Raw genomic sequence first — 15,491 nt, forward strand, 5'->3', positions numbered from 1 at the left:
CTGTTCAAGGAACATGTATTGGATCTGATTTGATTGCCCAAATTTAAGCTAAATTAGAGAATGAAGATACATGAAGATGTGGAGGAAACGAGTAAAGCATGAATAGGAATCAAAACAAATTTTCCAAAAACAAAAATGGGGGAGGGGGGAGGGGAATAATCAGGATTATGGGAAAATAAAGGGGACCAAGGGTGTTAAAATTTGAAGAATGACTCAAAAGTTGCTACACTAGACGTCAGTCAGATATTCTGCGACAGCAAAGCTAAGCCAATTAACATCTGAATTTGTACATTAGTTAGAAATCTAGGCACATGTTTTCATAGCTTCACCTCCAAGTGACTCCTTTCCCCCTGAAGGTAATACCTATGCAATCACAGCACCATTTTACGTTCCAGCAAAAATATTTCTAGAATACATAACTCATTTGTTGGGCTAATGTGTCACCTACATATAGCAGGGGAATGTACAACACTTATAATGGGGCTGTGGCTTCCCCCTAATCAGCAACTTCTGAAAAATCTATTGTTTAGTATTGCATCAACAGTTATTTGATAGTGAAAAAATGGGGAGTAATATTCCACGCATTATTGCACTGTAATGAGGATTAAGTGAAAATGCAGTTGATGAAAAGTGCTTAGTAACAGTGCTGGGCGTAGAGTAGGCGCTGTGATAAGTAGATCTCCTTAGAAATGAGTACATCCCGACCACATGCAATGCTTTGAGGAGACAGGGATAGGGAGCCAGGGTGCTTTTCAGTTGCGGAAGATGGGTTATGACAGGTGTGTTTGGTGTGTCTGGGTCACTAATTAGCCCCGCAGCCCTGCGAAACTCAACGATCTGGGCTTTACCTCAGCTAACATGGATATTTTTATGGGTATACGAGTTCATCTGTGAAACGAGGTTGTTCACTCTTAAAGGTTCATTCTAGCTCGAACATCTTTGAACGCGCCTGGCAAAGCCTTGGAGAGGTGCTTAACAACTGCAGTTTGTTAAATGAGTGAGCCTCGTGATACCCGGAGAAAGCAAACAATTGCATTCGTTAGCAATACGTCGGATGCTTTCCAGCTATATTTTTCACTAGCTCTAATATTTATGCTTCTTGGGGAAAAGGTGGAAATTTGGGTGGAAAGGTGAAAAAGGCACCAAATAGTCTTCGTTTCCAGGAGCAAGCCAAATTTTTTCCCCTAAAGAAGCTTAAGGAAGTAATCCAACTCCGGTTCGGGGGATAATCCAATCCGCAGTTTTCCCCTTACTTTGGCTCTTCGCCGGTTTTATTACTTGCGAAGGGGAGACATTGGCCAGCCCTACGCGAGGCCATCTAGTCCACGGTCTCCCAGGAAGGCGGGACCGAAGCTCAGGAGTTGAGAGCAAAGGGCAAGAAGTACCGGGTGCCGGCCAACAAGAGCGGGCTTCGCAGAACCACAACTCCCGGCCTGCCCTGCGGAATACATCGAAAGTGGTTGGTTGGGAGCTCTAGCACCATTGCACCTCTGGCCAATGGGATGGAGGAGAGAGGCCTGACCCCGATTCTCGGGAACCAATGGCAGTACAAAGGAGGCGGGTGCTTCCTTACTACTCACCTTGCCCCTCAGAATAAACCACTTCTAAGAGGTTGTGTTGGTCCAGATTCTCGCAGGCAGCGAGACCAGAGCCGGAAAGTGCGGCGGCGTCCCTCGAAAGCTGGTCCAGGGGCATCCCGGTCTTTGAGAGGCGCGCTCCGGAAGCCCTAGGGGGCGGGGACAGGGGTGGAGCCTGGCCTCGTTGTGAAGCTGCTCGTAATCCATCATGGCGGCCGCGGGGGTCGATGTCTTTCCCTGAGCAGCGCTGGAGCCGGAGCCGGTTCCCGGGTCCTGCAGCTGAGGAGCCCCTCCGTTGTCTACAGCCCCTCCCGGCGGGGGGAGGCTGGGTTCCGCGGCCGAACTCGGGGGATGTGACTGCCTGGTGGCGGCGGCAGCCGTGGCAACGTCCGGGGCCGAGGGAGGGGGTGTCTCGGGCTGAGCCCCCTAGGCTCGGGGCAGCTGAGGCGGCCGGGCCTCCTTAGCCCCTACACCGGCTTCCGACTTCGGGGCCGCGAGGGTACTTAGTCCCATACAGCCCGTCCGGGCTTCTCGGGTACTGGGGGTGGCCTCTGCTCCCCCCCAGACCTGAAACACCCCGTTTACTGAGAGGTGGAGGAGCATCGCCCCGGAGTAAACCGCCGGTGCCCCGACCCGGCAGCTTCCTTACTCCCAAGCCGCCTCTTGCTCCCATTCCCGGTTCCAGGTTTGGCCGTGGAGTTCCCCCCAGATTCAGATTCCCTCTCTGCTGTCAAGTGACCTCTCCTTCCCCCCAGGTTGCTCCTGCAAGCCTCTAATGCCCTGACTTCCAATGTCACCTACGGCCCCCTCGGTCTCAGCCCAGCCAAAAACTTTAATGCAAAGGAAAAGTCTGGACTGGTTTCACAGGCCTTTTAAAAAGCGAACTTAAAAGTTGCTGGCAATGCATTCCTTCTCGACAGAGTGAAGGGCAAGCTCTCGCTGAAATCTGGGTGATCCGTGTCCTTTTCCGGACAGAAGGGTAGAGAAGCGGGAGCAGCAGCCAGTTCGGCAGGAAATTTGTTGGACGATGAAGAAACTAAGATAGGGGGTGGGTGACTTGCACAGGAAAAGTTCTGGAGGAGCATCTAAAGAAGATCAACGTTTCCTTTACATGTGGGAGTTCAAATGACTTTAGTATTGTTGACCCTTTACAACATTCCCTGTGAATATTTTTAAGTTTTTCCTCTTGAAAAGAAAGACGTTGATATTCAGTCAGTAAAGGACACTTAAAGTCAAACTTTTGGGTAACATTACAATTCCATTACTTCAAATTGATTAACCGCAAAAATTATTGGAACTCCTGTTTACAAGAGTCAACCTAAGAACTGTGCTTCACTCTTGTTTTGGAAGGTGTCTTTTTGTGATTGACCTCAATTACTGACTTGTGGAGATGCGGTGAATGTGAAATCCCACATATATACCATTTTCTTTTTAAGCTTACTGACTGTTCTGGAAGACCTTGAACCCTTTTCTGGGTGCCTAGCATTACTTTATGGGGCAGCAGCCTGGAAAAGTTCTTGGGGACCAACGAAGGCCAAGTTTGCCTGCCCTGCACTTTATCAAAGGAGCAGGGAAGAAGGAATCATCGAGGCATGGGGGTCCACACTGCAATGTTTTTGTGGAACATGGTGAGTGCTTTTTAAGGTTCCTGAAGTTGTGTTTTTCCTTATGTCTGCAGCTTAGGTCATCAAGGAACTTTTGGATAGTGTTCGTGCTAGTTCATTCCAGTACTGCTTAAAGCTTCTGTTACTGTAGTCTTAGTTTCTGGTTGAACTTTCTTTGTGTAAGAAAAAGCTATGGTTTTATTCAAAATCTCTTTGAATTGCTTATGCCTTTCCTGATTGTGATTTCAATTCACTGTTGACCTTGGACAAGCCCTACCATGTGGTTCCAGGGCCTCAGTTTTCCTGAGGGTTGGACTTCGGTGGTTTCTTAGGAACCATAGTTTTATGATTCTGCTCTAATCTAGGGCATGGGCTCTTCACCTGAGGTGCATACACATGTCTGGGCTGTCTGTGCTTTTATCTACAGAGAGCTTTTTATCATATTTCAAAGTGGCTTGTGCTCCCCAAAAGCTTAAGAATTGTAAAACCTAGTTGACACTAATATCCTTGACCTTTTCAGTCGTAAGTAGCTCACTTTGGAGCTATGTGGGAAAAATCAAGTGGGGAAGCAGCATTCCTTGTGAACTGAGAATACACAGCGTCTAGTTATTTTGCCTTAGCGGAAGGAATAAACCTTTCCCCATTGAATGAGCGTTCATCCTCCTCCCTCTCTGTTGGGAATGACTTTTTGGGCAAAATAGTTTGTATTTCACGTTTTTGTGAACATAATGCCGACAGTACAAATTATACCATTCGCTTCCAGTAATTCTGTGTGAAATTAAAGCTAAGGGTTGGTTTAAACTGACGTCTGTAACAGAGGCCAGTGCTGTTGCAGCCTGCTGTTTTTGTATTGTGCGTTTTATGTTAAATATCCATTGAGCCCACCAGTCCTGTAAGCAAATATAAGATATGTGCAGGTGACACGTACTTTGAAATTCTGTCACAAATACTTCTTAACAATGGATGATGCAAGTAAACAAAGGCCTCTGCTCAGTGAACTTGTAGTTGACAGGTATTCACCTCATCTAACTAAATTTTTTACAGACGGGTATTCACCTCATCTAACTAAATCTGGGTAGTTGGATTTTACTTTGCCTTGAAACATTAGTTATATTTTAACATTGGTTTTAGATATGCAAATAGGGTAATCCATTACCTTATGGTGCTTCTTAAAGTCAGGATTTAAAAATGGAATTCTTTACTTTTTAATTAATCATGGTCATGCAATCTTAAGTAGTAGAAATTGGTACAGACATTTTGGAGAGCTTTGGCAGAATTTATCAGAATTTAAAATGCACATACCAGTGACCCAGTAATCTCACTTCTAGGAAACTAACCAAGTATAGAATGGCATAGTGCCTAGATGTCCCTGATGCCCTTTCAGGCAATCAAGACGTTAAACTCTTTTTGTATTAATACAATACTAGGATGTATTTGCCCCTTTCACTGTGCTGATGTGTGCGCTAATGGTGCAAAACTTATGTAGGCACCTTAGCATGAATCAAAACAGGGGCACCTAACTGTACTAAAAATAGCCATTATATTCTTAATGCCATGTACCCACTGTTTAAAACAAACAAAACAAAACAAAAAACAAGTCAGTTTCACCTAAGAATGTTTTTGACGAAGCAGTAAAAATTGCTAATTTTATTAAATCTTGTCCCTTGAATACATGTCTGTTTAGTATTCTGTGGGACAAAATGGGAGGTATGTGTGAAGTACTTCTGTGTACTAAAGGATGGTGGTGGTTATACTAAGAAAGAAAAGCACGGGGGTGACTGAGTTGCAAGCTAAACTAGCTGCATTTTTACTTGAAACATTGACTGACAAATCATGGTTATTCACACTTAAGTATTTGGTAGATATTTTCTCAACAATGTATGATGGAGATTGTCCCTTTAAAGAAAACAACTGATGGTATTTGTTGGCAGTGATAAAATTCAAGGGAAAATTAGAATTTTGTAAAACTTGTATCTGCTACTGTGATGTAGAGATTTGGGATACAGAGATAGGTGGTAATATTTACAAATATAATATTTTGATATCTTATAATGAAATGTAAGGAGCCCCGGTGGTTCAGTGGTTAAAGCACTGAGCTGCTAACTGAAAGGTTGGCAGTTCGAACCCACCAGCTGCTTCCACGGAGAAAGATGTGGCAGTTTGCTTCTGTAAAGATTTACAGCCTTGGAAACCCTGTGGGACACTTCTACTGTGTGCTCAAGGGTCGCTATGAGTCAGAATTGGCTCAATGGCAGTGGGTTTGGTTTTGTAATTTAATGTATCATTTGGAAAATCTACACACCTCAGTGAACTAATATTTTATGAATGACCAATGCATAATATTTAAAATCACACACCAGCAAAAGATTTACTCAAAGTTCAAAATAGACCAATAGATTTTAATGAAACAAAACAAAAAGTTCATTGCATTGTAACCAACTTTAAGAAACTACCACTTACCAGGTTTTGGTGTAGAATCAAAGAAGAATATTTAAAATTATTCGAAAGGGCTACTTATAAGAAAAAGTAATTTGCCATTAAGATACTATTTTTATTTTTAAATGAATAAATATTTTTTTTAATTTCAGTTTTAATTTTTTTTAAATAATTTTTATTGTGCTTTAAGTGAAAGTTTACAAATCAAGTCAGTCTGTCACATAGAAACTTGTGTATACACCTTACTACATACTCCCATTTACTCTCCCCCTAATGAGTCAGCCCACTCCCTCCTTCCAGTCTCTCCTTTTGTGACCATTTTTCCAGTTTTTAACCCCCTCTACCCCCCCATCTCCCCTCCAGACAGGAGATGCCAACATGGTCTCAAGTGTCCACATGGTGCAAGTATCTTACACCTCATTAGCATCTCTCTCCAACCCATTGTCCAGTCCATTCCATGTCTGAGGTGTTGGCTTCGGGAATGGTTCCTGTCCTGGGGCAACAGAAGATTTGGGGACCCTGACCGCCGGGGTCCTTCTAGTCCTAGACCATTAAACCTAGTCTTTTTATGAGAATTTGGGATCTGCATCCCACTGTTCTCCTGCTGCCTTAGGGGTTCTCTGTAGTGTTCCCTGTCAGGGCAGTCACTGGTTGTAGCCAGGCACCATCTAGTTCTTCTGGTCTCAGGATCATGTAGTTTCTAGTTCATGTAGCCCTTTCTCAGTTGTAATTTCTTACATGGTAAATATCGATAGCGATAATCTGCATAAATGAAAGCTGTCTGGGGTCCTCAATGATTTTCAAATACGTAAAGAGGTCCTGACATCAAAAAGATTGAGAACAGTTACTATAGGAAGTCCACCAAGAAGGGTATTTATTGCAGGCATACTGTAAGGCACTAACACCAAAAGATATCGGTGCTGTGGTAAGTGGAGAAAACCAATTTGGGGGTTATGTATGATATGACCCTATTTGTGTAATACAAAAAATATGTATTTAGTTGTGTATGTGTGAAAAAAAGTATGGAAGGATTCAGACCTAAATAGTTATCTCCAGGAAATTGGCATTTTCGTGGGCTAGGAGAAGACTTCGACTTTCTTCTTTGCATTTGTGATGTTCCAAGTTTCTTTTTATAACAAACAGGTATTATTTTCATAATACAAAATATATGAAGATTTAAAAAAATGAATCAATGAGAGCCCAATCAGGTAATCACTTCTTTGAAGCACTTATTTAAAGAATTTGCCTAAGTCATGTTTTATTGAAGTTCAGTTCCTTTGGACCCTGGATATTCTTTTTCTAGGGGAATACAGTCTTATTTTGTGTTACAAACTACCCTTGATCTTTCATAGGCTGTTTAGAGTTGGTTAATGGTGATTACCCCTTACCGTCAAGTTAGTTCCTGTTCACTGCTCATCTTTTGGTTAGCAGCTGAGCTCTTAACCATGAACCACCAGGGCTTGAATAGAGTTGGTTAATATCCATGCAGGTGGAATTCAAAAACTTGCAACCAAAAACAGTGTTGAATCTGGAAGCCAAGGATAATATTGTTTTGTTTTGTTTTGTTGGTGGTGGTGTGGACAGATGGCATCTTTTTGCCACGATCATTGAAGGTCAAAAGGGCTGGTCATACACCCAGGAAAAAAAATGGAAACCATGATATTATTTCATGCACCATATGTTCCTTTCAAATTTCCGTGCCTTGACTAAAAAAATTCACGTTGAGAAGAGTTGGTAAAACAAGATTGAAAGCATTCATTAGTAAGCCTTAGTATTTCCTTCATTCTTCAACAAATATTTATTGAGCATACACTATGTGCTAGGTAGTCTTGGTGATAGGTTAGTGAACAAAAAAATATCCCTTCCCTTCCAGAACATATAGTGGGAGTAGACTATAAATAAGCTAAATAAAATATAGAGTATGTTGGATGGTAGTAAGTGCTAAGGAGAAAAATAACATAGAGGATGGGGAATGTTGGTTGTTGTTAGTTGCCCTCAAGTTGATTCTGACTCATGGGGAAAAGTGTAATTTTAGTTAAGGAGGGTAGAGAATGCCCCCACTGAGAAAGTGGCATTTGAGTAAAGTCCTGAAACATTAGTTTGGCATTGGTTTTAGACAGGCAAATATGGTAATGTGTTACCTGATGGTACTTCCCAAATTCAAGATTTAAAATTGAATTATTTATATTTTAACTAGTGACAGTCATGCAATCTTAGTGAAAATTGGCGAGGGAGCAAGCTGTGTGGACATATGGGGTAAAAGCATTTCAGGCAGAGAGGATTAGGGTGCAAAGGTCCTGAGGCAAAGCTTGCTTACCATGTTCAAGGAACAGAGCAAAAGGAGAGTTGTAGGAGATAAAATGGGGTGGGTGGAGAGAATGGCTGGAGAATAGTGTGGCCCTGTTGGCCGATTCAAGGATTTTAACTTTTACTCGTGTGGAATGGGAAGCATTTGGAAGGTTTTGAGAGAGGAGTAATGGGCCTGATTTTTGGTTTAATAAAATTTCTTTGGGTGCTGTGTTCTGAAGGAGACCAAGGAATGAAACAGGGAGTCCATTTAGGGGTTGATTGTAGCAATCCAGATGAGAACGATGATGGCTCGGACCAGGGTGGGGGCAGTGGGTGAAGGGATCAGATTCTGTAAATATTTGAAGGTAAAGCTGACTGGATTTACTCTTGGATTAGATGTGAGAGATGTCAAGGGTGACTCCAAGGTGTTTGGACTGGCTAACTGGAAGAATCGAATTGTCTTTGACTCAAAATGTAGAGTAGGGGAGTGGAGTTTTTTGAGGGGGTGGGGAGGAGATGAAAATCTGGAGATTCTTTTTGGTCACGCTGCCTTTGAGATACCAATTAGGCATCTGAGTGAAGATGTTAAATAAATACTTGGGTCTATAAGCTTGAATTCAGGGAAGCAGTCCAGGGTAGAGAGAGAAATGACGAGTCATCAGGTTAGATGGTAATTTAAAGTTGTGCAAATGGATGAGATTGCCAAGGGAGAAGTCTCTGTCTATGTGTTTTTCATATACCTAAGGTAACATCTAGTAGCTTATGAAGTTAAGACTTTGTATTTTTATATAAAATTAGTTTGAATCCTTTTTTTTGGGGGGGTGGGAATGGCATTCAAATTCTGCATGAGAATTATTTTAGCTCATCTTTAAGTTTCAAATCCTGTTTCTCTGTGAATTATTATTGTCTTTCCACCAAATTAAGAAGGTACAGATTTAAAAAAGAAAAATTTGCACAGAAATTTTCCCCTTTTCTTGGCAGTGAATGTCTTAAATATTAAATGATTTCAATTTTAAGTTTTGTAGTGACTTTTTAGTTAATGTTTAAAAAAAAGCCAAAACTTAAAAAAGAAAAAAAAAACAAATTGTATACTTTCTAATTTTGAGTTGGTCCGTCTATATCCTTCAAGGTACTGTTTATTTATTTGTATCCACTGTTTTGTTATGAGCTTAACTGAAAAATGATTTTAAGAAATGGTTTACTATTAGTTCAACAGTACTTTACCGTTCTCAAAGCTTTATTCAAGGTAATAACAGGAACTTGATAGATCAGCCATGTAATTCCCATCAGTGTTAAATTATACTAAACATCCATATAGATTAGGAGGTGGGAGAAAGGGCTACTATGAGTCTTATAGGCATTAAAGTTAATTCAATCAAATTTTTAAAGAGATTGTTTGAGAAGGTTATATCCATCCATTTTTGTTACACAACCCATCCATCCAGTCCATTGGGTTGTGGCACACAAACTGTGAAAAAGCAAAATTGCGCACATTTGCATACATTTGTATGATCTTCTTACCTTTCATGAAACCTTATTGTCCATTTTAAGAACCATGCTTATAGTATAGAAGAAAACAGAAATTTTAGCAGTGGGGTAGGTAAAGAAGAATGATCAAAAATGATTTAACCAAGAAGACCTTTCCTCTTATTTAAATGAAACATCAAAGGAAGTAGTAGAAATTGGAGACAACATGAAATCATTTTTTATTGGTGTGCTTCCGGTCTTTGTGTAATATACACTAGTGTGTTGTGAAGTGTGTTGCAAATAGATGCCTTTTTGAGGGGAAGAGAAAGGGATGAATTAACAATATTGAGCTGAGAATTACACCCATAGGAGTATGTCAGTCACATTATCTGAGTCTAGGGGGGAAAAGATTAAAATTGCTACTTAGAAGATTGGCTTCAGTAAAAGGAAGGCCTTCGTGCTTATTCTTGTGTAGTTCCCTGACCCCTCGCCTTGCTCATTTCTGCGTTGTGTATTCAGAATCTACCCATCCTTCAAAACTCTTGAGTCGTGTCACCTGCTTGAGTCCCTCCTCCTTCCTGAAATCATATTTAACATTTCTGGTCCTCATTAATTTTCTATAAATTCTGCTCTTATAAAGCCTCAGCCATACAAACAAAACCTTAATCATACACTGTCTTGAGGTTATTTCCTAATAGTTTTATGTGAGTTGAGTCCCCAGGTAAACTGTAAGCTTTTGAAGGCAGAATCCACCTCATTTTCTATTATCTCAGCTCACTGCTGAAGAAATAGGCCCTCAATTAAAAAAAAAAAAAAAAAAAAACCTCGTTTAATAAGAATTATATTACATAGATTAAATAAGAAAGTGGAATTTTTTTAATCTGCTTACAAGGAATAGAAGAGTTTTCAATTAAGTGATTTCCTCTTTCCTTATGGATCCTAGGACTGTTTATCTAGCGTTGTCCTGGGGTTCTTTCCCCAATGAGTATACTTGTGTATGTTTTTAAATAGTCTTAAAAAAATTAAGTGTAATATGCGTATAGAAAGGGACACAAACTGTAAGTGTACAGCTTGATGAATGATCACAAAATGTAAATCCCCTGTAACCACCATTGGAGTCTCTGGGTGGTGCAGGTGGTTCGTGTGCTTGGCTGCTGCGTGAAAGATTGGATGTTCGAGTTCATCCAGAGGAAAGGCCTGGTAATGTACTTCTGAAAAATGAGACATTGAAAACCCTATGGAGCACAGTTCTACTCTGATACACATGGGATCACCTACAATATATACTGTTCCGTAACTTATTCTGTTTTTGTTTCCCCGCTTAATATATTCTCAGAATCTCTTCTTATCAATATAGATATCTTCCTTTTTTTTTTTTTTTACAGCTGCATAGTATTCCACTGTGTGAAAGTACCATTGGTTTTTCACCCAGTCCCTATTGCTGAACACTTGGATTGTTTCCACTCTTTAGCTATTACAAACAATACTGCAAGAATAACCTTATATTTGTCATTTCATACTTGGGTAGGTGTATCTGTCGGAGAGATTCCTAAAAGCGGAGTTGCTGGGCTAAAGGGTAAATGCATTTATAATTCCCAACGTATTCCCAAATTTGTTCCACAAGGGTTGTTCTAGTTTTCATTCCCACCACTAGTAATGCTGGGAAGTACCTATATGCTCAAAGCCTAGCCAAGAGTGTGTTGTGAGATTTTGGGACTTTCACCAGTCTGGTAAGTTAAGAACTAGTACTTTGATACAGTTTTAATTAGTGGCTCTCTTATGAGTAAGGTTGAGCACTTTTAAAATTTTAGCTAAACGGACATAGAGCCCATATGTATTTATCTTTCTGTGGACCATTTCTCCAGGTGAGATGTGGCAGGTATTTATTTAAACAGTTGGCTGAGGAAGGCCTAGTTGGTTGCCTTCCTAACATCTGTCACCGGGAACTGTCCCATCCCAAACTCTCGAGTGGGGTCCTGATTAGGTGGTTTTCAGCCCTGACTATACATTAGAATCTCCTCAAGAGCTTAAAAATACTTGGGTCCAGTTTCCACCCGGAAATTAATTGGTCTGGGATAAGACCTGACACCCAGTTGTATGTATGTGTGGTGGTTAACTCCCCAAGTGATTCTGGACAGACATAATTGTGCATCACTGGGAGAAGCCAATCATAATAATCCCTCTACCCTGAGGATTGTTTTTGGTGCAAAGTGGGCATGCACCCTAAATTAACTGAGACAGGCTCAAGGCAAGGACTTCTATTCCGTGGTGTTGGCAGTGAGGGTTCCCTCCTTGCTTCTGTCCCACCTTTCCACTGGAGTGGATAGGAGAGGATGAAGTGCTCTTTTCTGTTGGTAGCCAGCATAAACCCATGAGCACAGCTGGCCTCAGGATGGAGCTGAGTCACTGTGGAAGGGAGTCGGGAGTGAACACGGTATGAAGCCACAGAATCTGCCTCACCTCTGGACTTTGAAATTATGTGACAAAATAAAGTTCCTTACTGTTTAAGCCATCTTATTATTTTTTTTTTTTTTGAGTTGGGTTTACTATTTCTTGTAGTCAGTCACCAGCGTTCTAACAGAAAAAGTAATACATTTTAACCTCATCAGTTTTTTCCCCTCTCCATATTTTAGTAAGAAAAATGGCAGATTCCATGGACAAATTATATAATTCATTATATTTGTTTAGCTCTCACTAGTTTGGATAATGCTTTCACACTTGTCTGTTTTGGGAAATTGACAAAATCCTATATTATGAAGATGTCCTAGCTTTTTGTCACAGTGTACTAATCATATCCACAAGATATATTGTTGGAACTGCCTTGTGATAACAACACTTTGTTAGAGATACTGTTATTTGTATTGCTTCAAAACCCAATTCCTGGGATGATGGGGAGGCCTGGCTGCTGCCACCAGTTTGCTTTTCATCTTGTCATAGACTGACAGGGTCAGCCAGTCCCAGCCTTCCAGCGGCTCCTACTGCTTGGCTTCTTCCTGGAATTGGTATCTCATGCTAATGCCACTGAGCTCCTGATCATGTTTGAAACATGGGACCTCTGGTTTAAGGAGCCTTTATGATTGTTCCAGGCTGCATTGTGGGGAAGCAATGGGTAGGATTGTAAAGCCTGCTGGTTCTTGCTGCTTAAGGGGCAAAGACTGGTCAGAAACTCTGATTGAAGCATCTTTTATGGGGCTCAACTCAATTCCAGGGTCTTGAAGCTTGCTTTTGACCACTGCTCACCTTCTTTGCTTTAGTGTTAAAACAGCCTCTGTTTCAAGTACAGTGGTCTTTGTAGAGGAATACTGATCTATTTAGAAGGAAACACCTAAAAAAGAGGTCCCAATGCAAAGAACCTCATAGCCTGCTAAGAAAGAATCAAAACATTGCCAAAACCCCAAACCCGCTGCCTTTGAGTTGATTCCAACTGATAGCGACCCTATAGGACAGGGTAGAACTGCCCCATAGTTTCCAAGGAGTACCTGGTGGATTTCAACTGCTGACCTTTTTGGTTAACAGCTGTAGCACTTAACTAGTACACCACCAGGGTTTCCACATTGCCTAAGGGGGAAAGAAATGCCATATGATAGCATTTGTATTTCAGTTGCCTTTCCTTACCTAGACTAATAATAAACTAAAAAACCAAACTGCCGTCAAGTTGATCCTGACTCATAGCAACTCCACAGGATTTTCAAGGCTGTAAATCTCTACAGAAACAGACTGCCACATTCTTCAAAGGAGCCGCTGGTGGCTTTGAACTGCCGACCTTTTGGCTAGCAGTCGAGCTCTTTAACCACTGTGCCACCAGGGCTCCAATAATAATAAACCCACTGCCGTCGATGAATAGAAAACATTTATTGAGCGTTTACTATATTCCAGGTACTAGTCTAATCAGTTCTAATATATTATATAACGATTTTTCCAATATTTTTTCCAGCAAGGAAAAGCTGAAAACTAAGAATTGAACATTATTAGCACACCTGGAGGGTTTGTTTTTCTTGAGAAGCACATTTGAGGTTGTTGTTGGAATGAGGTAGATGGCGTGGCTGAGCATGGACACCCTAATTCAAAACAAAATCTGTTGTTCACCGAATACAATGCAAGGAAATTTTTTTCTCTCAGAGAGATGTATCTTTTTTGTGATACATGAGCCTTTCAATCTAGCAGAAAGTGTATTGCTTGTACTGTTTTTTAGTAATAAGCTGCCTTTGTACCTCTCTCTCCATTACTTTGGTTGGAATTTGACAGATGACCTGTGTTAGTATCTTCCTTAGCATTAACTCATTCATGATCTTGTCATTGTCAGTTAAACTAAATGTGTCTTGATATTTTTTTTATTAACTTTTATTAAGCTTCAAGTGAATGTTTATGAATCCAATCAGTCTGTCACATATAAGTTTACATCACATCTTACTCCGTACTCCCACTTGCTCTCCCCGTATTGAGCCAGCCCTTTCAGTCTCTCCTTTCGTGACAATTTTGCCAGCTTCCCTCTCTCTCTATCCTCCCATCCCTCCTCCAGACAAGAGATGCCAACACAATCTCAAGTGTCCACCTGATATAATTAGCTCACTCTTCATCAGCATCTCTCTCCCACCCGCTGACCAGTCCCTTTCATGTCTGATGAGTTGTCTTCGGGGATGGTTCCTGTCCTGTGCCAACAGAAGGTCTGGGGACCATGACCGCCGGGATTCCTCTAGTCTCAGTCAGACCATTAAGTATGGTCTTTTTATGAGAATTTGGGGTCTGCATCCCACTGATCTCCTGCTCCCTCAGGAGTTCTCTGTTGTGCTCCCTGTCAGGGCAGTCATCGATTGTGGCCGGGCACCAACTAGTTCTTCTGGTCTCAGGATGAGGTAGGTCTCTGGTTCGTGTGGCCTTTTCTGTCTCTTGGGCTCTTAGTTGTCGTGTGACCTTGATGTTCTTCATTTTGCTTTGCTCCAGGTGGGTTGAGACCAATTGATGCATCTTAGATGGCCGCTTGTTAGCATTTAAGACCCCAGACGCCACATTTCAAAGTGGGATGCAGCATGTTTTCATAATAGAATTATTTTGCCAATTGACTTAGAAGTCCCCTCAAACCATGGTCCCCAGACCCCCGCCCTTGCTCCGCTGACCTTTGAAGCATTCATTTTATCGCGGAAACTTCTTTGCTTTTAGTCCAGTCCAATTGAGTTGACCTTCCATGTATTGAGTGTTGTCTTTCGCTTCACCTAAAGCAGTTCTTATCTACTGATTAATCAATAAAAAACCCTCTCCCTCCCTCCCTCTCCCCTTCATAACCACAGAAGTATGTGTTCTTCTCAGTTTTTACTATTTCTCAAGATCTTATAATAGTGGTCTTATACAATATTTGTCCTTTTGCCTCTGACTAATTTCGCTCAGCATAATGCCTTCCAGGTTCCTCCATGTTATGAAATGTTTCACAGATTCGTCACTGTTCTTTATCGATGCGTAGTATTCCATTGTGTGAATATACCACAATTTATTTACCCATTCATTCGTTGATGGACACCTTGGTTGCTTCCAGCTTTTTGCTATTGTAAACAGGGCTGCAATAAACATGGGTGTGCATATATCTGTTTGTGTGAAGGCTCTTGTATCTCTAGGGTATATTCCAAGGAGTAGGATTTCTGGGTTGTATGGTAGTTCTATTTCTAACTGTTTAAGATAATGCCAGATAGATTTCCAAAGTGGTGTACCATTTTACATTCCCACCAGCAGTGTATAAGAGTTCTAATCTCTCCGCAGCCTCTCCAACATTTATTATTTTGTGTTTTTTGGATTAATGCCAGCCTTGTTGGTGTGAGATGGAATCTCATCGTAGTTTTAATTTGCATTTCTCTAATGGCTAATGATCGAGAGCATTTTCTCATGTATCTGTTAGCTGCCTGAATATCTTCTTTAGTGAAATGTGTGTTCATATCCTTTGCCCACTTCTTGATTGGGTTGTTTGTCTTTTTGTGGTTGAGTTTTGACAGAATCATGTAGATTTTAGAGATCAGGTGCTGGTCGGAGATGTCATAGCTGAAAATTCTTTCCCAGTCTGTAGGTGGTCTTTTTACTCTTTTGGTGAAGTCTTTAGATAAGCATAGGTGTTTGATTTTTAGGAGCTCCCAGT

At 41.1% G+C, this 15,491-nt stretch overlaps 1 protein-coding gene across 3 annotated transcripts in view; it reads left to right on the plus strand.

Moving 5' to 3' along the window:
• Nucleotides 1–1,600: 1,600 nt before the first annotated feature.
• The window catches only part of ABL1 (ABL proto-oncogene 1, non-receptor tyrosine kinase), a 195,798-nt gene continuing 181,907 nt past the window's right edge, over nucleotides 1,601–15,491 (plus strand). For all 3 annotated transcript variants that reach the window (XR_007518784.1, XR_007518785.1, XM_049896982.1), the window contains exon 1: nucleotides 1,601–3,205. Coding sequence is in view for 1 of the 3 variants with exons in the window: in XM_049896982.1 (XP_049752939.1) it covers nucleotides 3,070–3,205 (136 nt within the window). In the remaining 2 variants the exon portion in view is untranslated. The remainder of the gene's footprint in view (nucleotides 3,206–15,491) is intronic.

Source organism: Elephas maximus, chromosome 9 (assembly GCF_024166365.1).
Source record: "Elephas maximus indicus isolate mEleMax1 chromosome 9, mEleMax1 primary haplotype, whole genome shotgun sequence".
NCBI classification, from domain to species: Eukaryota; Metazoa; Chordata; class Mammalia; order Proboscidea; family Elephantidae; genus Elephas; species Elephas maximus.